Genomic DNA, 27,837 nt, shown 5'->3' with positions numbered 1-27,837 from the left:
CTTGAGAGTCTTATCTTGTCTACCTGTGCTTCTTCCTTCACGCCCCTCTCATTAGTCACTTTTTTACCCTCCTCTCTTCTTCCGCCTTCCGCCTTCTTCCTTCTTCTCTATCAATAATTTGTAATTTTATGGCCATTGTAGTTCCCTCTTATAGTGTGGGGTTTTATCAGTTTTATTTATTCCGAGGTCGGAGGGACTGATGACTGCACATTTTGGTCCCTTCTCCAATCCAACCAACCAATAAAGTGTTGGAAGTTGATCTGGCATTTCAGTTAATTCACTTTTAAGCAAAGCAATCAGAATAATTGTGATTGCTTTACTTGATAAAACAATTTCTACTTCAGTTGTACGCTTATCCAGTATCTCCTGCAACTGACCTGTCCATGATATTTCCCCACCAGGGTACTTGGTTGTAATGCTGGTTCTTGAAGCCTTGCCTGCTTGCCACAAGCAAAATCAGCATCACTGTAAATGCTTAAATCATCTTCTCTCACACAAATAGTACCATAATTTAATGTGCCTTTCAAATAACAGAATATGTGCTTCACTCTATTCCAGTTCTCAGTAATTGGTTTTTCATAGCTCATGCCGTTTTATTCACCTCAAAAGTTATGCCTGAACAATTAGCTACACAAGACATCCAATTGGTTAGCTATAGGGGCAGAAGACAAAACTGCTTCATTTTGAGCATGTACTGGATTTAGTCAATCTTCTTTGTAATGTGTTTGTTCATTTTGCATGGCCTTCACTAATTTTTGTTGCAAAAGCATGAAGGTCACCAACACCATTACCTCTAAGAATGATTTATTCACAAGATACTGCAGACTATTCAGCAGCAAAATGAATAACTGAGGGGGGGATGCTTTATATATAAAAATCAAGGATATTTCAAAACAGTGAAATCTCAGACATTTTGTGTTTTATTATAACAAAATGTAGTATGTCACTAGTATATTGAAATTATGTTGCTTATTCTGTTTTTTGTATGTTATAGTTGCTGCAAACAGGGATGGTGTTCCTAGTGGTAACAGTGATGTTGACCACAATGCAGCATACAACATTAGTGCTGCCCTTACATACACAACCCAGTTGATCAATGTATTGGCATTTTATTTGGATGTATGGTTGCCAGCAAAATTGAGTTACAGGTAAAAAGTACTTGTATCACTACTTCACTGGGGTTGCAGTACCTCTTTTGTCTTACTCCAGTAGACATTACATAAGCTTATGATTGAGAGTGGAACATCCATATGTTTGATTTATTTGTTTGTTTGGTTACGTGAATGAGATTTATGGGAAGTAATACTTGTAAACAATACCAGGTACATGATTTGTATTATCCAAATCATTTTTTTTGTAAAAATTACAATGACAAGGAAATTGTTTGGAGCATATTATATTGTTTCATAATAGCTGTTTCTCAAAGTCACCTGTTAGACAACTTCTGAGAAATATGTAGCGTAGATCTTAAGACACAGTGCATTGTGTGTCTCATTTCTAAATGGACCGTCGATAAATATTTTAATGTTAGTTCTAAAACTTCTAAAACTATTAGACTCGTGCAGAAACAATTTTGTTATCCTTTTTCATACCTGTCTTTGAATGGACCAGGAATATGTTGTTAACTTTGGGGAAATAGTTACTTTTGGAATTTGTATATAGGTTCAGCCCTGAATTATGTTTGGGTATTGCAAGTCATTGTGCTGTCTGTTTTCCGTGGGAGCGTTAATGGATCATTTCAGTTTCAGATTTAAAATTCAGTTGTTTGTTCTATTTTTCGAAGTATCGCATTATGGAATCCCTACATTTCATACAGAGTGAAAATATTGGAAATCTAAGTGTGTGTGTGTGTGTGTGTGTGTGTGTGTGTGTGTGTCTCTCTCTCTCTCTTTAAAGCTATTGTTGTTATTGTTTACATTTGTGAAATAATGAAATTTTTTTGTTGCCCACGTGGTTGTGGAGCTGATCTTCAGTGGGAATCACATGTGATACTTAAAGTAATAGAAAGGGTGGAAACAGTTAAGAATGAAGGCTTTTTTTACTGTTAGGGCTGGGGTTCACATGAGAGTTTCTCCCTCTCCCACAATTTCATGCTCTCAGATAGTACTCAGAAAATTGTTTGCACTAGGAGCAAATTTTTGCAGGTAGTTGCTGTCTGATATTCATTTGTGAGTACTTTCTGTAAGTTTCTGATAGTCTTGCAATCACAGATGTTGGAAATGTTTACACATAGCAGGTTGAGAGTGTCTGACCAAGCCAAAGATCACTTTCCACCCCCTAGGGGGCCAACAGCTCTTTTGTTGGTAGGTGTGGGGCACACACAGGTCCCCGAGCTATTTCAGCCTTTCTTCTTTTCTGGGCTGCTTTACCTTCCCCTTCCTTCTCCCTCTTATCCTTATTCCTTTCCCTTTTCTCCTTCCTTTCCCTTTTCTCCTTCCTTTCCCTTTGCTCCTTCGTTGGTGTTCTTATTTATGTTGGCCCAGCTATCCTCCAGCTTGCAGTTTTGGTTTGTTTGCTTTTTTCCTCTTTTGCAGCTTTTCTTTTTTGGTCCCCTGTAGGGGTTTGACCCCAATCTCCGAATTTGACATCTGAGTGTGAGCCAGATGGGGAAGAACTCCCTCCCTAGTGTCCTCGGCATGGGTTCCTCTCCCTTTTTCCCCTAGCCCTCCCTCCTCACCATAGCACTTTCACTTCCTTGCTAGGTCACTAGCTCAGTAGTCAGTGTGGTGGATCTGTCATGTACCCATCTGGTTGAGACCACAGGGATCGTACTGCTGGTACCTGCACTGTGAAAGCCTAGGAGTAGTTGCCTATCTCTTCGGGGCATTGGAACTCGCTGCAACGACCATCATGCCAGGCAGCCGTTGCTGTCGCTAGGTAGTGGGACGAGCCCATGATTGGAGTGGGTGATACCAGGGCGGACGCTCGGTACATGAAATATGTAAACAATCTGGTCTCTCTTTCGCGGTTGCATATCTTCCTAGAAATAGTTCTGTCTCATTCCTGTTTTGCCTTTTCCCCCACTTTGTTGGGAGAAGGGCCCAGCCGTTGCACTTGGCGCAGAACCCTTTCCACAGTTCCTGGAGTGTTCCAGGACTTTTTCCACCACCAAACTCCCTTTATTTTTTGTTTTGTGGAATACATTGAGGACAAGTTCAGTGAAGTTGAGTGCTTAAGCAAGATGAGATCTGGCTCCCTCCTTATAAAGACAACTTCTGCCAACCAGTGGCTACCACTCCTTAAAAGTCTCTCACTATGACACAGGTGTAATTTCCCATAGGGACCTTCTCCTCCAGTCTGGTAATGAACATGGACTAATCTGGAACGACGTGGTGTACATTTTGTCCTGCATGTCCAGAGAGGCCCTAAAGCCAATCATGTAGACACCCGCACTTTCATCCTGACTTTGAGGGGGATGCTTGTAATACCTCTGTTTTTATCCCAACCTGATCTGATCGAATAGCAGTCCAATATTTATTATTAACATGACCGTGAACCTAATGGGGCTGGTAATCAGAACTGACTGCTGCGGAAGTTGTTACTTTCCAGTTCGTTCTGTCCAATACTATAATACTGAATGTCTGGTAATGAGGAACACCAACACAGTTTTACTAATTACGAACTTATATTCTTCTCAAAACACAAAAAAGGAGACAGCCACTGCCTTCGTCATACATATCTAATTACGGCTAATCTCAGCACAGGCTTTCTTCAGTTGCCATTATCGTCACACGCTAATCCATCACTGCATCCAACACTGCAATCCAAGGTTAGGCCGGCGCGGTAGATGCGAAACCAAATATCGGCACTAGTAACGTCACTAATCACTTTCGTAATGATACTTCTTCACTTTCCCGGTATTAATCTATTACATAGGGGTCTAACCACGACAATGGCAACACCCTTCTCCGTTAAAGACCCTATTTCAACAATGACCTTCACACACATATATACCCGCCAACCACACTGGCGCATCTGGACACTTGCTCTTTTAACACGTCACAATTGATTGTTCGCCCTATCGACCTGTGCCAAGTGCAGAGTTATAGTAAGGGCCTATGGAGTCCTTACATGCTCTGGCCGAGAAAGTTAAGGTGATGGCATAAAGATACGACATCAGACCATACATTCCACCTTGATGCATTGCTTCCATTGCCTCAAGTTTGCGCACCCCTCAGGACCTCAGCATTCATTTGCTGAACACAGACTTGGCGACCCTGGGGTTCCTGTGTGGGGGCTGGTAAGGGCTGGCGGCACCCTCTGTCACCGTAAGCTCTGGGCATGCTTCAGCGACCACCATGCGGCTCAGCGGTGGAATGTTGTGTGTTTCGGAGAATGGTTGTCTTGGCTTCATTGCCTGGACTGCAAGGAAGTTATACACATATATATATAAATAAAATAAAATAAAATAAACCCTCAACCTCAAGGTTTGCTATGTGCTGATGAGGTGAATGGCTGTTGAGTTAAAACAATCTCTAGGGGTTGTATAAGGCTTGCTCGCTCAGGTATGCAGGGCTTTACCTGGGTCGACAGTTATTTCCCTAGCGTCGTGGGATCCCTATGGAACTGTCTTATCAAACTACCATTACACCTGACGTGAGAGGTGTACTGTCAGGCAGTACCTGCACCCACTCCTCAAAGAGAGCTCGATTGGTCAGTCCTCCCGAAAAGAAATATCAGAATGATAGTAACAGGGCATTAGTGTGCCATAATACTATCATTGTAATCAATCGAACAGGGAGAACCTTTGAGATCATCTCCCCTTTCCCTATTCACAATGCATTGGAAGGTATAGCTGGGTCTCTAAACAGTGTCAAACGACTTCATTACGGAACGCTTCTAGTTGACAGCGCTAATTCAAACCAAATATCTAAGCTTGTGGGATGTAAGGCCATAGGTGACTACCCAGTCGAGGCTGAGTTTCAGAACACCCTTAACTTTAATAAGGGCGTGGTTACCTGCTCTGATATAATGGAGGTGGACCCCATGGAGTTACGTGAAGAATGGAAATATATGGGCATCACAGAAGTGCAGAACTATATGAGGAGACTCAATGGCAAATTGGAAAAATCAGCAACATTTATTCTAACATTTAGGACTCCAGAATTATCTGAACACATCCTTGCATGCTGTATCCGTCTTAAGATCGCGCATTTTTTCCTAATCCAGTGTGATGCAACAAACGTCAAAGATTTGGCCGTTCTACTATAGGATGTAAAGGGAAGGCTACGTGTGGCAGTTGTGGAGGTTCAACTCAAGAGTCAGACAATTCTTGTACACTTCCTCCAAAATGTGTAAACTGCTCCAGTGATCATCCAGTGTGAGCAGAAAATGTGAGGTTTACAATGAGGAAAGGAAAATTCAGGAGTTTAAAGTAAAGAGATGCATACATGTGATGAAGCCAAGAAAGCTTTCAAAGCTACACAACCACCAGTTTTTGCTACTTCTTTTGCATCAGCCCTTAAGACGCCAATCGTTAAATGTGATGCCTCCACACGAACTCGGACCACAGATTCAAGTACAAGCGCATGCACTTGTTGATGTACTGTGGGGAAACACTCCACTTGAAATGCCGTTCGGAAGCCATCAGCAACATGCTTACTGCCTAAGCCACATACCACTAATCAACATCAGAAGTCAACTAAGCCATCCTCCTGTCAGCAAAGAAAAACGCCCTTCAAAAAGTAGTTCTGAGTCCAAGAAAGCAATAGTTAAACCTTCAGATCAGCGAGCTCTCCCTTTCTGATGGGGACTATGGTCTTAAGGATATGGACTTCCAGTTGGAGGAACTGGAGAGCAAGGAACCAGCTAACATTCCCCCAGACCTCCCCAGTAAATCACCACCTCCGAGGGAGGGGACCATCTTAACCAATGGCTTCCACAGGGACTTCTGTGTTGCAGTGGATTTTGTATAGATATTGGTCACATTTGGAAGAATTGCAACTACTGGTTTCAGAGAAACCATTCTGCATCTGCTTACAAGAAATGCACACCTGCATTATGGGACTACCACGCATCCAGTAAGGACGATGCTACTGGAGGCAGGGCTAAAGGTGGAGTGGCTGTTTTCCTTGATGACAGATGCCACTCCTTTCCTGTCCCACTTACCACAACCTTGCAAGCAAGTGAATGTTCTGACACCCTTTAATATCACAGTGTGTACTTTGTACCTGCCCCCTAAGGATGCTTTGGATGCAGACGCACTGGTAGAACTCTTCTGGGCACTCCCATGCCCACTCCTCCTCGTGGGGGACTTCAGTGCACACAATGTGCTGTGGGGCTCGGTTACCACTTGCTCCAGGGGTCGGATGATAGAGTGACTCATCCATTCTGAGAACATCTGCTTTCTGAACACGGGTCAGATGATGCACTTTTCCACAGCTGTAAGGTATTTTTCAGCCATTGACCTTTGTTTTTGTTCCCTAGCTACTGCACACTCAGTTCAGTGGGAAGTGACTCCAGATTTACATTCTAGTGACCGCTTCCCAGTGTGGATCTGTCTGCCGACTAGGATGATGGCCAACAGGAGACCACGCAGATGGATGATACAAAGGGCAAATTGGTTACAGTTCAGTACAGTATTCTTGAACAAAAGGATTTTGCACAGGAGGCAGTGGCCCATATCATTTTTGAGGTCCAACGGGCTGCCGCAGAGTCCATCCCCAGGTCTACTAAATACCTCAGATGGCGGCCTGTACCTTGGTGGAATGACAACTGTCAATTGGCAATCAGGGCCAGATGAACAGCTCTGCAGAACTTCAAACACTGTCCAACTACAGACAATCTTCATACCTTCAGATTTGGGAGAGCACATGTGAGGCGAGTGATAAAAGAACAGAAGTGGGCTTCCTGGAGGGAATTCACGACTTCCATTAATCAGTCCACTTCCATTGCACAAGTTTGAGAATCAATAAGACGGATTTCAGGCAAGGGTAGTACGTGTCCCCTTATGGCCTCGTCAAGTAATGGGTTCTTGGTGGATATGCCAGAAGACAGGGTTCAGGTTTTAGCAGGGTTCAGGTTTTAGCTGAATACTTCTTTACTGTTACTGTGTGGACCAGATAATCTCCCACTTTTCAGGTGTTCCGTAGGACTGTGGGGATGAGGAAGCTTAATTTATTCTTGCATAACGAGGAAGTATACAACCTTCTGTTCTACATGTAGGAAGTGGAATCGGCTTTGTCTACAGCCAGAGACACTGTGCCAGTACCTGATGAGATCCATAATGCTTTGCTTTGTCATCTGTGCCCTGAAGCGAAAGGACAACTCCTCTCCTGTTTCAATCAGATTTGATTTGATGGACAGTACCCCACGACCTGGAAGGAGGCAATATTAATTCCATTCTGGAAACCAGGCAAGGGCCGTAGCACCCCTAACACTTACCGGAGTGTCAACCTTACCAGTTGTATGGGTATGACTCTTGTAGGCACGGTCAACCGCTGCCTCGTCTGGCTGCTCGAATCCCAAGGTCAGCTGAGCTGCTCCCAGTGCTGTTTCAGACGCTACCGTTCCACTCTTGACAACTTAATTCTACTGGAAACAGTAATACAGCAGCCCTCCTTACATCGAAACAATTTGGTATGTGTCTTCATGAATGGGGTCTACGTGGACGCCCGTTGCTTCTGATCCAATCCTTTCTCAAGGACTGGTGTTTATGATATCGCGTTGGCAATGCCATGTCTGACTGCTATGTTCAGGAGAATGGGGTCCCCCAGGGCAGTGTCACATTGTTTGCCATCGCTATCAATGGCATTTCCTCCACAACTAGAAGCCCTGTCAAATGCTCTTTGTTTGTGGATGACTTTGCAATCTTCTACTCTTCCTCTGATCTTACAATGACAAGGCAGCTACAGCTGACTTTTAGGAGACTGATAACCTGGGCCCAGACAACTGATTTCCAGTTCTCACCTGAGAAGACTGCATGTGTCCATTTTAACCATGCTCGCCAGTATTTTAACCAACCAGTGTTCACAATGGAGGACAATGTTTTACGTTTTCAAGACACTGTGCAGTTTTTGCGTTTATTATTTGATTCAAAATTATATTGGCTCCCACACCTGGAAGAGCAATGAACAAACGGACTCCAGTCATTGAATATTTTGGAATGACTGAGTGGGCAAACATGGGGAGCTGACAGGTCCCGCCTCGTGCAGTTTTATAGGACACTTGTTCGATCACACTTAGATTATGGCAGCATGGTCTACCGATTGGCCTGCCCTTCCTATCTCAGGATGTTAGATGCTGCCCACCATGGGGGCATTCAGATATCAACTGGAGCCTTTTGGACCAGCCCAGTTCAGAGTCTGTGTGCAGAGGCTGGTGAACCACCACTCTGGATTCGGTGATGAATCTTTTGGCTCAACAGGAGCTGAAAATCTCAGTGTCACTCATTGACATTTAGTTCAGTGGTCCAACCCATCTTGGAACAGCTGTTCAGGAATCGGGCCCATGCGACCAAGCCATTTGGAATAAGTGCTACAAACTGTCTCAAAAGATCTGAAACTTTCAGGCATCAAAATGCACAGGCATGGATGGAGCACATTGCCACCTTGGCACCTTTCCCAAAATGATTTTAAACTTGACACAGTACAAGAAAACTTGTACTCCAGATTTTGTTTTTACAACTTTGTTTTCATCTATTTTAAGTATGTACCACAGTTTCATTGTTGTTTATACAAAGGGATCCCAGCAAGAGAATGCTCCCGGTTGTTCTGTTGTTTTCCATGATAAGGTTTAAAGTGCGTCTTCCAGAACAGTTAACAAATTATAATGCGGAATCATATGGCATTCTGATGGCACAGGAGAGGGTTCACAGACATCACCGTACCTTGGTTTCTTATCTGTTCCAACTCTCTTAGTGCACTGCAAGCACTTCACTAAATGTATCCAGTAGACTTGCTGATCCAGCTCATCCATGACTCCTTACAGCAGCTCCAACACCATGGCAAGGAGGTGAGCTTTTGCTGGTACCTGGCCACATTGGGATACAGGGCAACAACATGGCTGACAAAAGCCGCCAAGGAAGCATGTTGGGTTCGTGCTGTCCATCAATGTCCCTTCTCATTGTATGCCATCGTCTCATTTTCTGACAGGTGCCTCATGTGTCAGCCGGAGACTGAATGGTTGCAGGTGACTGACAACAAACTGTGGTCACTCAAATCGACCACAAAGGCTTGGTGGACTTCATGTCGGCCTCGCTGCTGGAAGGAGGTTGTGCTTTGCAGACTACACATCGAGCAAAGCCCTTTAACACATGGCTTTCTCCTCCGGCGGTACGATCCACCACTCTGTTATGTTTGTGGCGTGCCGCTTTCAGTTTAGCGTATTGTGGTTTCATGTGTCCTACATACTGATACTAGGGCAGCCCTCAGTCTCACTGGAGATCTGCCAACCAGCCTCGCAGATAGTGATTCCAGTGTTACAAGGGTTGTGAAATTTTGACCGTCATGCTGCATCAATTGGTGGCAAAGGGCAGCAGACTTTAATACATTATAAACTGCTCCACGTGTGGGGACAGCGTTCGTTTCCACCCATGAGATTTGCATGCTGACTTTTTGTCAGGGCGCTAATGACCATGATGTCAAGTGCCACCCCAACTCAACCCAAACCACCACCACCAAGTTCGCCCACATGTCCTCACGATGCGATACAACTCCCATATGTGGTGACTGTGGCTGCCCTTGCACTGCACTGCCTATGTGTGTAAACTGCTCTGGGCTACATTCTCCCTGCTCATTGGAACGTTCAAAGTATACTAAGGAAAAAACAATACAGGAAATACAGATGCTCGACTGTCTCAGCTATTTTGAGGCCCGGAAGAAGTTTGACAGACTTCATTCTGTGAATCTCTCAGCTACCTTTGCCTCATTTACGTCTTCCCAACTCGCGAACCCCTCTGGCAGCTCCTCTCCCAACCCCCAAAACCCTCTGGCAGCTCCTCTCCCTTCCCCTTAAGGAGCTGCAACTCCTCCTCCTTCCTCTCCTCCACAGCCAGAGGAGAAATCCTCTTCCCTGGCTCCTGCCAGGGACAGTGCTCCCTCTTGGAACACCACTCTTCTGCCTGCTTAAGACAAGAAGCCTTAGGTCAGATGAGGGACCACACTCCGAAGGCCCCAAAGGCACTTACTCTCTCTCTCTGACCCGGACATCGTGACCACCTGTTCCCTTACTGATGACACCTCCTCCCTCCCGAGTGAGGAGGAACAGGAGCAGGAGCAGGAGCAGTGCATGTCCCAAGCCTTTAAGGATAGGGTTTCCCCGACATCCTGGGGGGCTTCGCTCCCTCCTCCTCACCCTAAATCAGCCCCAGTTTTTATGGATTTCAACCCATCCTTGTCGGTGATGACCACTGACCTGTTGACATGACCTCTCCTCGGCTTCATTAGACCTCCCCTTGCCTTCTTTATGTTAACCTGGACTCTTCCCCCACAATAATTGCAATGCATACCTGCCAAGTTTGCCGGTTTTCCCAGAAGATTTCCGGATTTTGAGGTAGTCTTCTGGTATTCCAAATGAACATGGTTTTTTTTCCAGATTTTCAACTCCCCGGGCTTGTTCCTGCCCTCTGCATTCATACCTTATTTCAGATTTTACTTTCAATAATAGCTGCTATTCTGAGATGTGAGTGTTTGAAATTCGACTGAAAGTTGCCAATAATATTATCGATAATCCCTTCTTGCAGAATATTGCTGCACTTTTTTCATTAAGTCTGTGTGTTTGAAACACTGTCGGCAAAAGTCTGTCAAACGTTGTATCAATAATCACGTCACATAGATTAACACTGCATACGCGTTGTGCTTCAACAGCATGTTAGCAGAAAAGCTTTGATTATGCTTGGCTTTATGCAATGTTTACTCAGGTTCTGGTATTCATGCAATCGTGTGATGAATTTTTGTGTAATTTAGTGTTTTCTTGATGAGTTCAACTAAGAAACGACATCATCAATCTTTCAGGTGTGCATATTCTGCTGAATTTCGTTGTATTGTGTGACCACGGAAAGGTAAAACATTCGCATTCTGTCCCATGTATGTGTCTGATATAAAAATTTGCTTTTGGAGGAAGAACTGAATTAATAAATTACATTAAATCCATTAAACATGAAAATGAAGGGCAGCAGTGGGAAAATTTTTTACCATTCCTGGAGTTGACCTTGATGTAATAAGCGCAGAGTATTTGTTCACTTCATTTTTAATGAAACATAATATTCCGTTAGTTACTGCTGATCATGCTTTTTAAGAAAATGTTCTCTGGTTTGGAAATTGCAAAATGATATGGTTGTGGTTGTACAAAGACTTCACGTATTTTAAAAGAAATGGCTACAGATTCAAGAAATGAACTCATTAGTTGCATGCAGTGTGAACCATTTACTTTGGCAACAGATGGTAGCAATGACATTGAAGCTAAGCTTTATCACTTAGTCATCACCTGTTTGGAGGAAAAGCAGGAAAAGATAGTTACTTCGGTGCCGTCTGTCTCAGCCTTGGTGGGTGGTTCAATGGGGCATAATATTGGGAATTTGTTAATTTCACAGTTGGAGTGTTCCAAAATACCAATTGCAAATTGTGTATTGTTCTGTTCAGACAATGCTCCAGTGCTGGATGGAATGAAAAATGGGGTTGCTGCTGGTTTAAGGGAAACACAGCCATATGTCTTTGTGCTGGGTTTCTAATGTCATTTGATTAACTTGGCTGCTGAGAAAGATGCAAGCAATTTGCCTGTTAAGATTGATGAACTTTTAGTTGACATTTTCTTTTACTTAGAAAAGGGTTACTAGAGGAAGGAACACCTGAAGAAGTTCCAAGAGCTCCACGACAAGGAAACTAAGAAGGTACTGAAACATGTCTGCGGAGCAGTGGGGTCCATTATTTGGGTTCTTTAAAGATGAGGTGCTCAGTGTGCATCAATTAGCTTAACATTGTTTACAATCCCACAAACTGAGCTTGGTGGTTCTAAAGCATGGAAAGAGGAAGGCTGTTGAGTGATCAGAATTGGTTGCCCCCAAGAGATTTGCATCTGCCACAAAATCTGACCCTCCTGTGCTGAAGAACAACGTTATTCAAACCCGTGAAGAAAAACTGTGTGTTTCTCTCTCAAGGCTTAAACAAGGCATACTGTGCTTTCCTGTGTGCTTTCATTCCTGTATTTGAGAATCTCAGTGCTGCACGTCAGAGTGCTTCCCTTCAAATTCATAAACTGTTAGAACTAATGATGAACCTATTACAGCACCTTCTTTCCAGGTTTGTTAAACCTAAAGTTATAAAGAGTTCCCTGTTACAGAAAGTTCAGTACCATCTTGTTGAGAATCAGAGAGACAATGGTGATCTAGTTATTGGCATTCAGACAATGAATTAGGTGAAGAAACTTAATGATAAAGACAAATCAACATTCTTTTCATCTGTCTGCACTTACTTCTGCTCTGCAAGTGGTTATATCGTAAATAAATTTCACCTCAGTGATGAAGTACTGAAACATGTAAAGGTTGCAGAAGTTTTCAAAATTGAGGATGCCAAGTTTTCTTCGGTAGAAGTTCTTGTAGAAAGGTTTCCGTCATTGGTGCCAAGGAAGGGAAGTGAGTCAGCTGAGGACACAATGAATGTACTACAGAGCCAGTTTGTGGCCCTGCAGGTTGATGATCTGCTACCGTTGAGAGCGAGAACTTTACAGATGATACCAAATGGGCTCGCTTGATGAGCATTCATGGAGCTGATGGTGTTCCTAAGTACGATAGGTTATCCAGGCTAATGCTTTCTTTTTTGACTACTGCGCAGCAATGCTGAATGTGAGTGTGTGTTCAGCTTGGTGAAGAAGAATCGCAATCAGTTTAGGTCCTCCATTGGAGTCCACTTCTGTTTTGAAAAGAAGAAGCAGTGGTCCATGTTACATAAATAGTTTTCCTTCAGAATTTCTGAAGAAAGCGAAGAAAGCTACTCGTCTTCATCTCTCTTCTGCAAACTATGATGGAATATAGCCAGTGTTCTGTGAACTTGAGAAAATTTTGTGAGTAAGTGTAAATAAATGTTCAGTTTAGTAGTTTTGACAGTGCCATTCATATTGTGAGTTGCGAGATCAAATGCTGAAAAGCTCATTTTTGTGTAGTGTGTGAACTGTTCCCAGTGTTAAGTGACAACAAATGAACACTCATCAGCAAGTAACTTGTGTAAGCACCTAACTTCAGAGTTCAAAAATAGTAATCTTAAAATGTAGCCTACATTAGATGTGTTAACATTATTTGTAATCACTTCCTATGTAGTCTTTTCTCGTTATGTTTGAACGCCTTGGGCCGCATGCACGCATTACGTATTTGGGATCTTGTGGATATCTCTTTTTGAAAGTTAGCAAGTATGCGATGGATATTACTATCACCTACCAGAAAAACATGAACTTGTTTCCTCTTATTGTGTGTTCTGTCTTGCTCTTAAAGAAATGCACTTCTGTGATGACCACTCTCCATTGTTTTGTGGTTATCGGGCGTTCTGTCGGAACCATGCTGGCCCCGAGGTAGCATCTGGAGGGGTCTGTACTTTCATTCACACTGATGTCATTAGTGACTGTATCCCCTTCGTATCAATCTGGAAGTGATAGCGATATGAGTGCAAATGACCGCAGCAATCACCATTTGCAATGCCTACCTCCCACCAGGTAGGCCATTTCGTAATGTTGAACTGCCTACCTTAATACAGCAACTCCTGCCCTCGTATTTACTCTGGGACTTCAGTGCACACCACCCCCTCTGTGGGAGTGCCACTTCGATGGGTAGTGGTCTTCTAGTTGACCAGCTTACTACAGACTTTGATTTGTCTTCTCAATGACAGTTCACATAACCACTTCATTGACGCTCGTGGCACTGTTTGTAATTGATCTCACCATCTTCTCCTCCACTCTTGTGGATTCACAACATTAGTTATACCATGATGAACTTTGTGACAGTGACCACTTTCTGGTGGTTCTATCATTCTCTCTATTCTCCCTACGCCGCCAGGCAGACCCCCCTCCCACATTGGGGTTGCCACAGAGCCAATTGGCCTTTATATACCTCTGCTGTGTAGTTCGACACCTCTTTCTCAGATTGCATTGATGGAGCCACACAAGACATCTCATCGTTGACCAGAACTACTGTGGACCAAGGACGTAGCAGTCGCTATCCAAGTCTGTCGATGGGTGCTGTAGTGATTTAAACAACACTTTTCACCAACCAACGTTATTTCTTTTGAGCATCTCCGTGCTAAGGCTTTGCTACCTTATTAAGCAGCTTAAAAAGGAATGCTGGGAACACTATGTTTCCTCTCGGGACATATGCCTCTTTATTACAGGTTTGGTCCAAGCTCCATAGCCTTCTGGCCTCTAGCGACAATAAACTGTGCAGGTTCTTATCCTGCAGGGTGCTCTGTCTACTGATGTACCAGTCATTGCAGAAAATCTCGCGACACACTTTGTGACAGCATTAGCATCCTCCTCTTATGTGCTGTCTTTCTCTGCCAGAAACGAGTTGAAACCCCCCTCTGTTTCATCTCCCACAAAGCAGAAGCCTTTAATGTCCCAAGCCCGGATTCCATGCACAACCGGTAATTTATTTAGTATTAACAGTACAGTATGTACCTTATAACTGTAACTTCAGATGTGCTAGAAGCACAAAATACGCATTAAACATTTTGAAAGGCCACACAGCATTGTAGGTTGTCCTCACTTGCTAAAGCTTTAGAAAAATACTGTATGTATAGTAAATTAATCCTATTTCATCATGCAGGAATATTATTATGATATTGATTAAGTAGGCCAGACAGTCAAGGGCCGGAGTTGGATAGTCGAGATCCTACTATATGTTCTTATTCCCTGCAAGGGTTCTGTTAAATTGGTCATAAGATGTCCAAACCAATCATTTCAAATGGTTTTTTTTTTTTTTTTTTTTTTTTTTTTTTTTTTTTTTTCACTTCTGGCAATCTTTGCAGTGGAACTTCAGAGGCACAAGGTATACCATTATTTACGTACTCTTGCACACCATGTTTCCTAGTTTTCCACTGGCATTTTTCAGCAAACCTCCTAACCATAGTTCTGTGACCACCATTATGTGCTAATATGTGGTTGTGTGCTTATTGAAAATCTTCATCCCTGACTGCTGCTGAAACACCACACATGGTCACCACTTAGTTGATCTACAGACTAAAGAATCGTGCATCACAAATTGTGGCTGCAGCTTGAGTTCCTGGTGCACTACGTCAGTTGCTTGCACCATTTGCCATTCAGCCACATTTTACCTGTTATTTGCTGTCTTCCTTCTCAATATGTCCACATTTGTATGCTTGTTCCCTTCATGGAACTACCTCATAATCGAATGCACTCAGTTTGAGCACCCATGTTGTTAACCTACCAGAAGGATCCTATAATCCTAATAACTATTTTCGTGATGCATGGTCTGTTACTACTTTGAACTTTTTGCCATACTCAAAACAGCTAAAATATGCAATTCCATAAATCACTGCTAGCATCTTCTTTTCTGACCTGAAGTAATTCTATTCTGTCCTGTTGAGTTGTCTAGATGCGTAATTTGCGGAATGTTCTTCACTGACTGAGAATGCACCTGAGCCCACTGTTACTGGCATCACAAGAAAGAATGAATTCTTTTTTGAAATCTGGGAATATCGGCACTGGGTCTGATGTTGTGTGTCCCCCACCTCACAATGTTTCAAATGATGTTTGGCAGTTGCTCATTTCCCAACAATGAGTTCAAAGGATTTGCAATTTTTGCAGAATCTTTAATGAATTTTCTATAACAATTGCATAGGCCTGGGAATGAGTGAAGTTATTTGGTACTTTGCAGTGTTGTGAAGTCACGGAGTGCTGAAATCACTCGGGGATCAGTTTTTACACTGTCTGTATTAATTTCATGGCCAAGATACTTAACTTCTCTTTGTGCAAAATAGCATTTATCCACACTAAGCACCCAGACTTGCTGTCCATAATATGTTAAATACTGCATCCAAATGCCTAATGTGTTCTTCCATCTCTCTTAAAAATACAATGGTGTCATCGGAGCATACCATACCTTTTTTTAGGTTTCAGTCTGTGAAATAAGCCATCCAATAGTCTGTGAAGTGTAGCCACTGCATTTATAAGTCCAAATGGTATTCTGTCATACTGGTAGTATCCCTATGGTGTTGTGAAAGCAGTTTTCAACCTAACTTCTGGAATTACTTCTAGTTGATGATACCAACTTCTTAGATCCACTGTTGAAAAGTACCTGCACAGCTTTAGCATTCAGGTATCTGTAATTGCAACAGAACCCTTACTTCTAAGTACAGCCCAGTGATTTCTGTGAAACAATGACAATATTTGCATTCCATGGCCTATTAGTGTCTTCATCCAGAAAGTCTAAATTGGCAGTCATCAAGCCCTTTGGCAGACTGACCTCACCCACACCTAAATTATCCATATTGACAGGAACCATAAATTCTCTATTTATATTACTAATACATGTCCTGCTTCAACGTTACTAATACATGTCTTGCTTCGGTGCACAAAATTCTTCATTAGTTTGTAGTCGTTCTATGCAACACTTCTTGTGATACATTGGCATCTACAGTTTCTCTGTATCAGGTGGTATTTTATCATGGCAACCAATCTTCAGCATATGTGTTTGTAGTTCAGTTGGCAACACCTTCATAATTGGTGCACATTGCAGTATTGTCTCACTTGCAGTTGTTGTTCCCAGCGGAAACAAAATTCCACAAATTCAGTTGTATACCATGAAAGGTAGATTTTGAGATGATGTTTATGAAGGAAGTGTAGTCCGAAAGTTGCGGAATAACATTCACCAACATTTTGCAACACTTCCATGTATTCTTGAAAACTTTTTAGTCCCAGTTATAAAGTCAAACAGTGTTCTCCCTAATGACTTTGCATCATTGTCATCTAATCCATGTAACATGTAATATGGAGACCGAAGTATCTTCCTGGTTAAGATGTTCAGTCTAACAACTGCCAAGTGTGCACCTGTGCCTATGAAATGCTGCTACACCTAACAAGCAGCATTTCATCTCTTCATGTGTATGTGCAGTGTTTCATTCTGCTATTAATGCCTTGCAATGGGCAGTACACTTCCATTTGTGTTTAACGGGCAATTTTTTTTATTGTTTCCCTTGTTTCTTATTCCTGCACGCTTGGGCCTTCTGACCAACTTGCTACACTCTTAACCATCTGGTTGGCGACATTGCTTCTGCAGATGACCCAGCTGTAGCACTTTAATTCAAAGGTGAAGACCCTACGGTTATTATATACTTTCATAGAAATATCAATTTCTTCCAGTGGTGTCTGGAGCCCAATAGCTTCAGTCAGGTCAGGTGGATTGTGCAGTCTCACTCTGGGTGATATTTCACTCTTCTGCACTAAACTATTTAGTTTCTCTCTTAAAAAAATCTCACACTGTTTTGCTTCTAGTAGTGCTGGAGTAAACCATCAGCTAGCTTCCGGATTGTTCCTCCTAAGTATCTCATGATACATTACATACACTTTATTTTTGCCAATTAACCATAGCCATACACAAACATGTTTCATTCATCCATTTGCATAATTTGGCAGTAGCTAATGCATCTCTAATGAATACTGTGACATCCTCCATTACTTTTCTGGGAAAAAGGCATTGTTAAATTTGCTGACGACTGATTGAGAGGAGGGAAGGTGCACGTAACACAATCTTAGCTACTGATCCTGAGTGCAACTGCTGTACCACAGCTTGTAATGTTTCAGCCTGCTTATGCAAGTCTTAACTCTCCTCCTCATACATAATCACTCTCTTTGTTAAAGCGGTGACAGTTTCACCCGTAGTAGCAGTACATGTTTCCACGATTTCGTATATACTGGGCTGCATTGTGTTGGCAACATATTTGTCTTTGGTTAACTACATCAATTTCTGTCAGTAGTTGACGAGGGTTTTTTTTCTGTAAGTCTTCTGTAATGTTTAGTTTTCATTGATTCATTGTTGATGGAGCTGCGTGTAATCAGATAATAAAACTTCTTGTGTGTGTGTGTGTGTGTGTGTGTGTGTGTGTGTGTGTGTGTGTGTGTGTGTGTGTGTGTGCGCGTGTGTGTGGTTTGAGGTTTTCGGGCGCTAAACAGCATGGTCATCAGCGCCCAATAAAACTTCTTTTTGAGATTATATTACTGCCCAAGTTTGACAAAAAAGAACACCCTTTTTTCTGTTATTTCGTTACTTTCATTTGTGTGAGGGAACAGTATTCATTGTCATCCTTTAGATTATTTGCACACGAGAATGTAAGTATGCTTATGTGCAGAGAAACATATATTTGCAATTGATAGTGTGTATGTTATAATTAAGCTGTTTACTGCAAATTTGATTAAAATTTCACTAGGGTTTTTGGAAGAAAGCAGTGAGTAAATAAAAATTCTGTTGTCGCATTTTTAATTTCCTGCATTCTTGAATAAGAAAATAAAATATGTTTTTATGTTTTCTTTATAGTGATTTTTGCAGCCATGAAATGAGTGACCATCAGTTTGCAAGAAGAGTAGCAAGACTTAATACAAACATCCTCCATCTTTGCTTTTCGCAAAATGTAAATCCTGAGCTCCTGAGACCATCGCACACACTACAGAATGTGCTTCACTTATTAAACACACAAGTTAGTGACTTGGGCAGGTACGTGGTAATAACATACATTTAGAGGAGATACCAGCATCTATGTTTGCTCACAGAACTAAATTTCTCTTTTATTTCTCTCCATTTCACCATCTAGCCTTGTTGGAACCAAATATTTTTATTTACATCTGAACTTAATTTTTTATTTTGAGCATTGTTGTAGTTGTAACCTTATTTTTTTGTTCTGTTGTAGAACCATGCATAACATCAGGTTCTTTATTTTCTATTTCTGCTTTTGCTTTTCCCTACAACCCCTCCCTCTATTTTGTTTCTTTTACTGGGTTGTCTCAGCGGGATAGTAATCAACAACTAAAACTCGCTCACAGTGTAGCTGAAGGCTTCTGGTGCTAACAGTCACAATACCTTTGCCGTCACTATTGATAAACCTTTCAAAGTATAAAGCTATCAGTCATGAAACTCTTCTGTTCATAACGTTTCGCCCAGAACTGCACTGGACATCTTCAGGGGTGTTGCTCATCCATTGAATCTTACCAACTGGTAGGTCATACGTCAGAGAGCAACATATGTACTGTAGAAAAAGGGGGCATGGACGGAGTTCCACGTGATAAGCAGAGATGACCCTTGCCAAACATAAAAGTTAACTATAGATTGTCATCTTGTCAAAGATGAAAAACTGTTTAATGACTCTACAGAGCTACTGTCTATATGTCACTATGTTTCATGGTCTCTTCTTTCCTATTAAAATTATCTCTATGATTATATGTTTCAATGGCTTCTCTACATGGCTGTCGATAATAGTTAAGTTGTTGTAGATAAAACTTTTGTTTCAGAAAACTTATCTTCGTGACTTTCTGACTGAAGCTCATGCTCTGCTATAGCCAATTTGTCTATTTTTCCTAGCCGACAAAGGCTGTTGTGTTCCTTTTGCCGTGTATTCATGATTCTCTTGGTTGTTCCATACCACACGTGCATAGAATTGTATATACACCGCGTGCTGAGAGAGGAGGGTGTTTATCCTTTATAGATCACAGTGCAAGACCTATTTTGTTTGTTGGTCTAAAAACCACTCAAATATCTTATTTCTGTAAAATCTCTCCAGTCTGATCTGTTACTTTTTTAATAAAATGGAAAGAACTGTATTCTTTCATCATTGTTGTTCATGCTTGTCCGTTGGCCATCTGTGGTTTGGGAGTAAAATTCTGTTTGCTTCTTTCCTGAGTAGCCATTTTTCTCAAAAGGCTGCTTTAGATTTGTAATTTGGCATCCAGGTATTCCAGCATGCAAATCTTTTTGGCTCTATTCACCAGACTTTTAATGACACCTCTCTTTTGTTGTAGATGGTGATTAAGAGTTATTATGTATATATCTGACTGTTCGTATTACTTTTTGAAAACCCTTATGTTCCAAACTTCCATTGGTCTGTCTCATAACAAAAACACCCAAGAATGGTGTTTTGCTGTCATTATCTATTTCCATGGTGAACTGGATTTTTGAATTGATATAATTTAGAAAGTCCAAGAAATCGCCCAAAGTTTGTTTTTTACCATATGGCCAGACCATGAATGTGTCATACACAAACCGATACCAGTGAGATGGTTTCTTATGTGCTTTTTCTAAAGCTGACTGTACAAATTTCTCCATATACAAATTAGCAGGACCTAATTAGTTACTCATTGTTACGCCATAAAATTGTTCATAAAATTCATCATACCGTTGAAACTGACTGGAAGTAAGGCAGTGTCTGAAAAGAGCACACTAATCTCTTGGAAATATATCCATTATAAAAACCGTAACTCTTGTGGTCTGACCACATGGTAAAAAAGCCTTGGACGAGTTCTTCGGTTTTCTAAATAATATAAATCCAAATATCTAATTCACCATGGAATTGAAAATGACAACAATATACCTTTTTTGGATGTTTTTGTTATGTCACACACCAATGGAAGTTGTTGTTGTTGTTTTCAATTTCCATGATGAACTGGATTTTTGGATTTATATTATTTAGAAAACCAAAGAACTCATCTAAGGCTTTCTTATCATGTGGTCAGACCACAAAAGTTACGGTTTTTATAACAGAAATTTTTGCAGGAGATTTGTCTGCACTTTTCAGACACTATCTTCTTACCAGTCAGTTTCAATGGGATGATGAATTTTATGAAAAATATTATGGTGTAGCAATGAGTAACTAATTAGGTCTTGCTAATTTGTATATGGAGAAATTCGAACAGTCGCCTTTAGAAAAAGCACATAAGAAACCACCTGGTATTGGTTGGTGAATGACACATTTGTGGTCTGGCCACATGGTAAAAACTTTGGACAATTTATTTGACTTTCTCAATTATATTGATTCAAAAATCTGGTTCACCATGAAAATAGATAATGACAGCAGAACACTATTCTTGGATGTTTTGGTTATGAGACAGACCAATGAAAGTTTGAAACGTGAGGGTTTTCAAAAAGTAACACGCACGGACAGATATTTGCGTAATAAGTGTAATCACCATGTACAACAAAAGAGAGGTCTTGTGAATACAGCAAAAAGATTTGCATGCTGGAATACCTGGATGCCAAATTACAAATCTAAAGCAGGCTTTTGAGAAAAATGGCTACTCAGGAAAGAAGCAAACAGAATTCTACTACCAAATCACATACAGCTGGTGGACAAACATGAACAACAATGATGAAAGAATACAGTACTCTCTATTTTATTAAAAAAGTAACAGATCAGACTGGAGAGATTTTACAGAAATAAGATATCTGAGTGGTTTTTAGACCAACAAACAAAATAGGTCTTGCACTGTGATCTATAAAGGATAAACACCCTCCTCTGTCAGCATATGACGTATATACAATTCCATGTACATGTGGTATGGAACAACCAAGAGAAGCATGAATACACGGCAAAAGGAACACAACAGCCTTTGCTGACTAGGGAACATAGACAAATTGGCTATAGCAGAGCATGATCAGCCAGGAAGTCAGGAAGATAAGTTTTCTGAAACAAATGTTTTATCTTAAACTTAACTATTATCGACAGCCATGTAGAGAAGCCATTGAAATATACAACCATGGGGATAATTTCAATAGGAAAGAAGAGATCATGAAACATAGCGACATGTAGACAGTAGCTCTGCAGAGACGTTAAACAGTTTTTCATCTTTGACAAGATGACAATCTATAGTTAACTACCATGTTTGGCAAGGATCATCTCTGCTTATCATGTGGAACTCCGGCCATGCCCCCTTTTTCTGCGGTACATATGTTGCTCTCTGACGTATGACCTATCAGTTGATAAAACTCAACAGGGTGATACCTCTGAAGATGTCCAGTGCAGTTGTGGATGACATACTTGGAACAGAAGAGTTTCGTTGACCTTAGATTAGATTAGATTAGATTAATACTAGTTCCATGGATCATGAATATGATATTTCGTAATGATGTGGAACGAGTCAAATTTTCCAATACATGACATAATTAAGTTAATTTAACAACATACTTAAGTTAATATAACAACTTTTTTTATTTTTTGTGTTTTTTATTTTTTTTATAATTTTTTTGTTTGTTTCTTTTTCTTTTTTTCTTAATTTATATCTAAACATTCCTCTATGGAGTAGAAGGAGTTGTCATTCAGAAATTCTTTTAATTTCTTCTTAAATACTTGTTGGTTATCTGTCAGACTTTTGATACTATTTGGTAAGTGACCAAAGACTTTAGTGGCAGTATAATTCACCCCTTTCTGTGCCAAAGTTAGATTTAATCTTGAATAGTGAAGATCATCCTTTCTCCTAGTATTGTAGTTATGCACACTGCTATTACTTTTGAATTAGGTTTGGTTGTTAATAACAAATTTCATAAGAGAGTATATATACTGAGAAGCTACTGTGAATATCCCTAGATCCTTAAATAAATGTCTGCAGGATGATCTTGGGTGGGCTCCAGCTATTATTCTGATTACACGCTTTTGTGCAATAAATACTTTATTCGTCTGTGATGAATTACCCCAAAATATGATGCCATATGAAAGCAATGAGTGAAAATAGGCGTAGTAAGCTAATTTACTAAGATGTTTATCACCAAAATTTGCAATGACCCTTATTGCATAAGTAGCTGAACTCAAACGTTTCAGCAGATCATCAATGTGTTTCTTCCAATTTAATCTCTCATCAATGGACACACCTAAAAATTTGGAATATTCTACCTTAGCTATATGCTTCTGATTAAGGTCTATATTTATTAATGGCGTCATACCATTCGCTGTACGGAACTGTATGTACTGTGTCTTATCAAAATTCAGTGAGAGTCTGTTTACAAGGAACCACTTAGTAATTTTCTGAAAGACAGTATTGACAATTTCATCAGGTAGTTCTTGTTTGTCAGGTGTCATTACTATACTTGTATCATCAGCAAAGAGAACTAACTTTGCCTCTTCATGAATATAGAATGGCAAGTCATTAATATATATTAAGAACAACAAAGGACCCAAGACTGACCCTTGTGGAACCCCATTCTTGATAGTTCCCCAGTTTGAGTAATGTGCTGATCTTTGCATATTATGAGAACTGCTTATTTCAACTAACCTTAAAAAGTTTACCAGCTGCAATATCATCTGGTCATGGAAGCCTTCATGCTATCAACTGTGTCCGCACCATTAAAAAGTTAGGAGTGAACTAATGTTAATTTCAATGTTCACCTTTGCACATGGATGTAAGAAACAGCTCCTAAGATGTGAAAAAGAGGTAACATCTGCACTAAATATGGTTTATTTGAATACAGTTATCTGAATGACCTTAACCAACTGTTCAATAAATTTAATTGTTGAATAAATAGAGCCCATAGCCAAGCCATCAACAACATATAACACCAGTAAAAATATTTCACTGGAGAACATAACATGAAACAGAACAGATCCTTGGTAAATTCCATTCACTGAGTAATGTAATGAGACATTCATACCAGAATTTTGAGGCTTGCTCCAAACTGTCCAGACTCTTCAGCAATTTATGGACATATCTTTCACCATGTGATAGCTGTCTGGTTGACACGTAGAAATTCTGTCCTTTTATCAAATTGCCTTGTACACCAGTCATGTTGAATTGCAACACTGAGCAGGGCTCTCCTCATCTAAGATCTTGCTACAGGGCTAAATATGTTAGCATAGTCTTATCTAAATCATTTAGTGTATCCTTTTGCCACCAATCGAGCCTCATATCAAATTAATTCATTATTTACATTTAATTTTGTAGCAAAAAACAATCTGTTTTCAGTCACCTTATTTGATTTAATTTGGGAACCCAGTTCCCATGGTTTCTCTCCCTCGCCAGAGAATTTATTTCTTCCTCCATTGCATTCTTTCATTCTTCAAAATTTTCTGAATGCACTCCTCCTCTATAATTCCTCAGTGTGTCTCACAAAGAAGCAGCATTCTTTCCAGTGGGCTGAATCTTCACAATAACTTAACGGTTGTTTTCAAATTTCACTATTCACGTAAATTGTGACTTCCTTTGTCTTCACTTCTGACCACCTAGTGCTCTCAACTTTTTCCTCAGTGTTGTACAAATGGTTGCTAATCTTTTTGTTACTTAAAACTACATTTTGGCTTGTACAGTTCTGTTGACAAGCCTCTTCAGAGCCAATGTTTTCACATTCAGTTTCTGTAATTTCTTCCTTTTCATCTGTAACTGCCGTACCAACAACCGTTTTAATTTCTTGAGTTAAGAGGTTTCTGTACTTGTCTGCAATTGAATTTTAAATTTCTACATTTACACATACATCTTTTTTTTACTTCAGAAAAATAACTGTAATACCCGTAACCTTCTTAACCAAACACGCATCCTTTTTGAAGATTTAGCATCGTACTTCCATTTTTTGATAGAAATCCATCCATAGCATTCCATTCCAGATATAATTGAATTATCAAAATTACCTTCCTTCTTCAAGAGTATCTCAATTGGAGTTTCACTTGTATTTTTCATGGAACAAGTTTGATTCAGTGTATTTGTTACAGACAGAATTATGCCACCCCACAATGTCTTTGGTAGGTGTTTGCCAGAGAAAAGCCAAGAGCATGCTGTCTCACTTATGATTCTGTTTTCCCAGATGGCAGCTCCATTTTGCTTAATATTATATGCTGTAGTAATTGAATGTTTTAGCCCAGTTGAGTCAGCAAATCTATGCACATCTTCATTATGAAACTGCTTGCCTCCATTTGTACAAAAGTCTCTCACAGTAACTTCAGCTTGAGTCTTTATTATTTTAGTAAACAGTGGTAACTTTTTCTGTAATTTCATATTTGTGTTACAAAAGGTACGTTACCATGGAACTGGAAAACTCATGCTTAAAAACTGCAAAGTATTGGTGAGCCTGCGAATCTTTTCTTCCTTTGCTCTGCAAACATATGCCTACAGTAATCCTCCAAGTTTAATGGGTTTCTGCACTCTTTTTTATCAAATGCCAGCTGATGTTTGTTTATGCACCCCTCTTAAAAGCTTCTGTCAGTCATTGTCTCTGTAGCAAGAGCCTTGAAAAACTGGTGAACATAGTGCTTGTTTTGGTGGCTCAGTTTTTCATGCCGCCTCTGTAATACCGGGCAGTTATAATTAAATTTCCCAATTTAATATGGTGTGACACAGAAACCAGTTATCATACGTGTACCAAACTTGGTAGCATTGTGTCAAGGATATGGGGAAGAGAAATAATGCAGAATCAATTCCGCTGAAACACTTTTAATTGCTGCTATGGTACATCATACCATTACAAACCAGTACCATTACTGTTACAAAAGGGACTCAATATGGTGCCCATCAGTGTCCAGAAGAGTCTGAAAGCACAGGATTGCATTCTGCACAGCAGAATGAAGCATGTCTGTAGGTATGCTGGCTACCTCTCTCGATATGCTGCTCTTCAGATCAGCACGTGTTTGAATATTCCCCTGGTAAACCCTGTCCCTTAGGTAGCCCCACAACCAGAAATTGCAGGGAGTAAGATCAGGTGATCATGCTGGCCATGCATTTGGAAACAATAGGTTGATAATTCGATCGTTTCCAAATGTGTTTCGAAGAAGCAGGTGAACTTTACAAGCGATGTGCGGTAGGGCCCCATTGTGCAGGAAAACTGAGTTCAATGCGTCTCTCTTCTGTTGGGCGACTACGACATGCTGGCAAAGTATATTGCAGTAATGCTGGCCTGTCATGCTGCATGTCTTTGGTCCTTGAGCACCAACCTATTCAAAAAAGAGTGGGCCAATGATGAACATAGCTATGAAGCCACACCATAGGGTGGAACGTTCACCATACAGAGTAACTTCGTTCGCATTGACTGGAGGTAAAGATCGCCACATTCGACATTTCTGTGTTCACATCACCCGTCAGAGGAAAATTAGCTTTGTCTGTCCATAGGATGGTCCAGGGCCAGCCCTCGTCAAATTCAATCCCTGCAAGAAAGTGTAGAGCGAAGTCAACACATCATTATCCATCCTGTGGTACAAGGTGCTGTGTGATATGGATCTTGTATGGATAACATTTGAGAATGGTTTGAAACACCTTCCTTACAGTGGCCCACGGGATGTTCAACAATCGTGACACAGCACGCACACTGTCTGATACTCGGGAATAATGGCGCAGCGTTGTCTGCCGTAGCAACAGCGATTTCGTCAACCACCTGTGGTGCAACCGGTTGTTGTCCTCTTCCATGAACAATGCCCAGTTCTCCAGTTGATTTGAACTACTTCGTCATTCTCTGCACAGCAAGTGGAGAAAGAGTACCCTTCTGTAATCCTTTCAGGCAGCAATATTCTTGAAGTGCAGGTGCAGCATTACTGGTGTTTTGATAATAGAGCTCCATCAATAATGCTCTGCTCCTTTTGTGCTCACGTTGACACCGACTGATCACGGCACCTGGTGGCCACAGTTGGAACTGGACAGTGAGGCATGGAAATCATGCACCCTGTACTCTGCACATTAATGCTACCAAGTTTGGTACTCGTACAATAATTATTTTCCATGTTAGAATGTGTTAAGTAGGGAAAGTTTAAATTATAACCACCTGATATATCATCAGTTTCAGTAACAACACAATACTTTTCTTGACAAAAACCTATACAGCCAAACAATGTTTAGTTTCACCACTGACCACAGCAACAACAATTGCAATATTATTTTCCAAAATTACCCTTGATTTGCTGTCTTTTTAATTATTTGATATGTCCCTTTTTGCACAACAATCTTAACAGGAAATAATTTACGTGGGTCATATGGACAAAATGATCCGTCTTCAAAATATTGCTCCATGCATTTCTGTCCATTGAATACCTGTACTTCAGTATGACCCATGCCGCGTGCTTCAATTTGCACACCATTTTTGGCACTATCCATTTTTCTTGTAGTTGCAGATGGCTCATATATAGTGTACCAATTATGTTGATTTTTTTTAATATGATACTACACCACTGTTGGTGTCCCACTTGTCACAGACCAATTTATGGATATCAATGTAAAGTAAATGGATAGATAAAAAATCTACTCGCCAAGCGGCGGCAGAACAACACACCTTTAAAAAAATGTTTTAGGTATGCGAGCTTTCGGAACCAGTGGCTACCTCTTCCAGCAGAAGGGCTGACAGGTAAGGAAGAGGGTTGAAGGAAACTGGCTGAAGAGGTTTAGGAAAAGGGGTATAATTCGGAAAAGTCATCCAGAACCCCAGGTCAGGGGAAACTTATCCGATGGGATGAGAAGGAAAGACTGTCACCCCATCTGGTAAGTTTCCGCTGACCTGTTAAAGTTTCCGCGAGTTTTTTGTAAAATTTAATACAGACGCAGTGCTCCTCTAAGCTTGTCATCTAGAAATTGGCAAACTGTGTGACACAACGTTCTACTCAATATAGCACTGAACAGTAACTAACAGACATACAACAATGAAACTTCCAGCAAAGACATGTGCAGGGATGCCAACCGCATTTCACTCCAAGACACCATTGATGTGAAATTATGAATGTTGCGGAATTTTTTGAATAGACTCATACGACGGTAATAAGAGGGCGCTACCTCCAGAGTTTGTTTGCACAAAAGGTTCGTGAATTAAGAAGTGGCCTTTTTTGGTTCAGAAAGGATAATATCATAGTTTCATATGTGCTAAATAAAGGAAAAACTTATCCTGTATTCAGCTTTGTTTTGTGACTATGTTATTGACACATACTGTGGATCAGAAATTATAACAGTGCATAATAAGACCAAAAC

General features: G+C 40.7%; 1 protein-coding gene across 1 annotated transcript in view; it reads left to right on the top strand.

The window, feature by feature from the left end:
• LOC124614025 (beclin 1-associated autophagy-related key regulator) overlaps positions 1–27,837 on the top strand; it is a 105,865-nt gene that overhangs the window by 40,702 nt on the left and 37,326 nt on the right. The window contains exons 6-7 of the mRNA XM_047142842.1: positions 995–1,148; positions 18,470–18,646. Coding sequence (XP_046998798.1) covers positions 995–1,148; positions 18,470–18,646 — 331 coding nt within the window. The remainder of the gene's footprint in view (positions 1–994; positions 1,149–18,469; positions 18,647–27,837) is intronic.

The sequence above is a fragment of the Schistocerca americana genome, chromosome 4 (genome assembly GCF_021461395.2).
Source record: "Schistocerca americana isolate TAMUIC-IGC-003095 chromosome 4, iqSchAmer2.1, whole genome shotgun sequence".
NCBI classification, from domain to species: Eukaryota; Metazoa; Arthropoda; class Insecta; order Orthoptera; family Acrididae; genus Schistocerca; species Schistocerca americana.
This window is presented reverse-complemented; position numbering and strand designations above follow the sequence as displayed.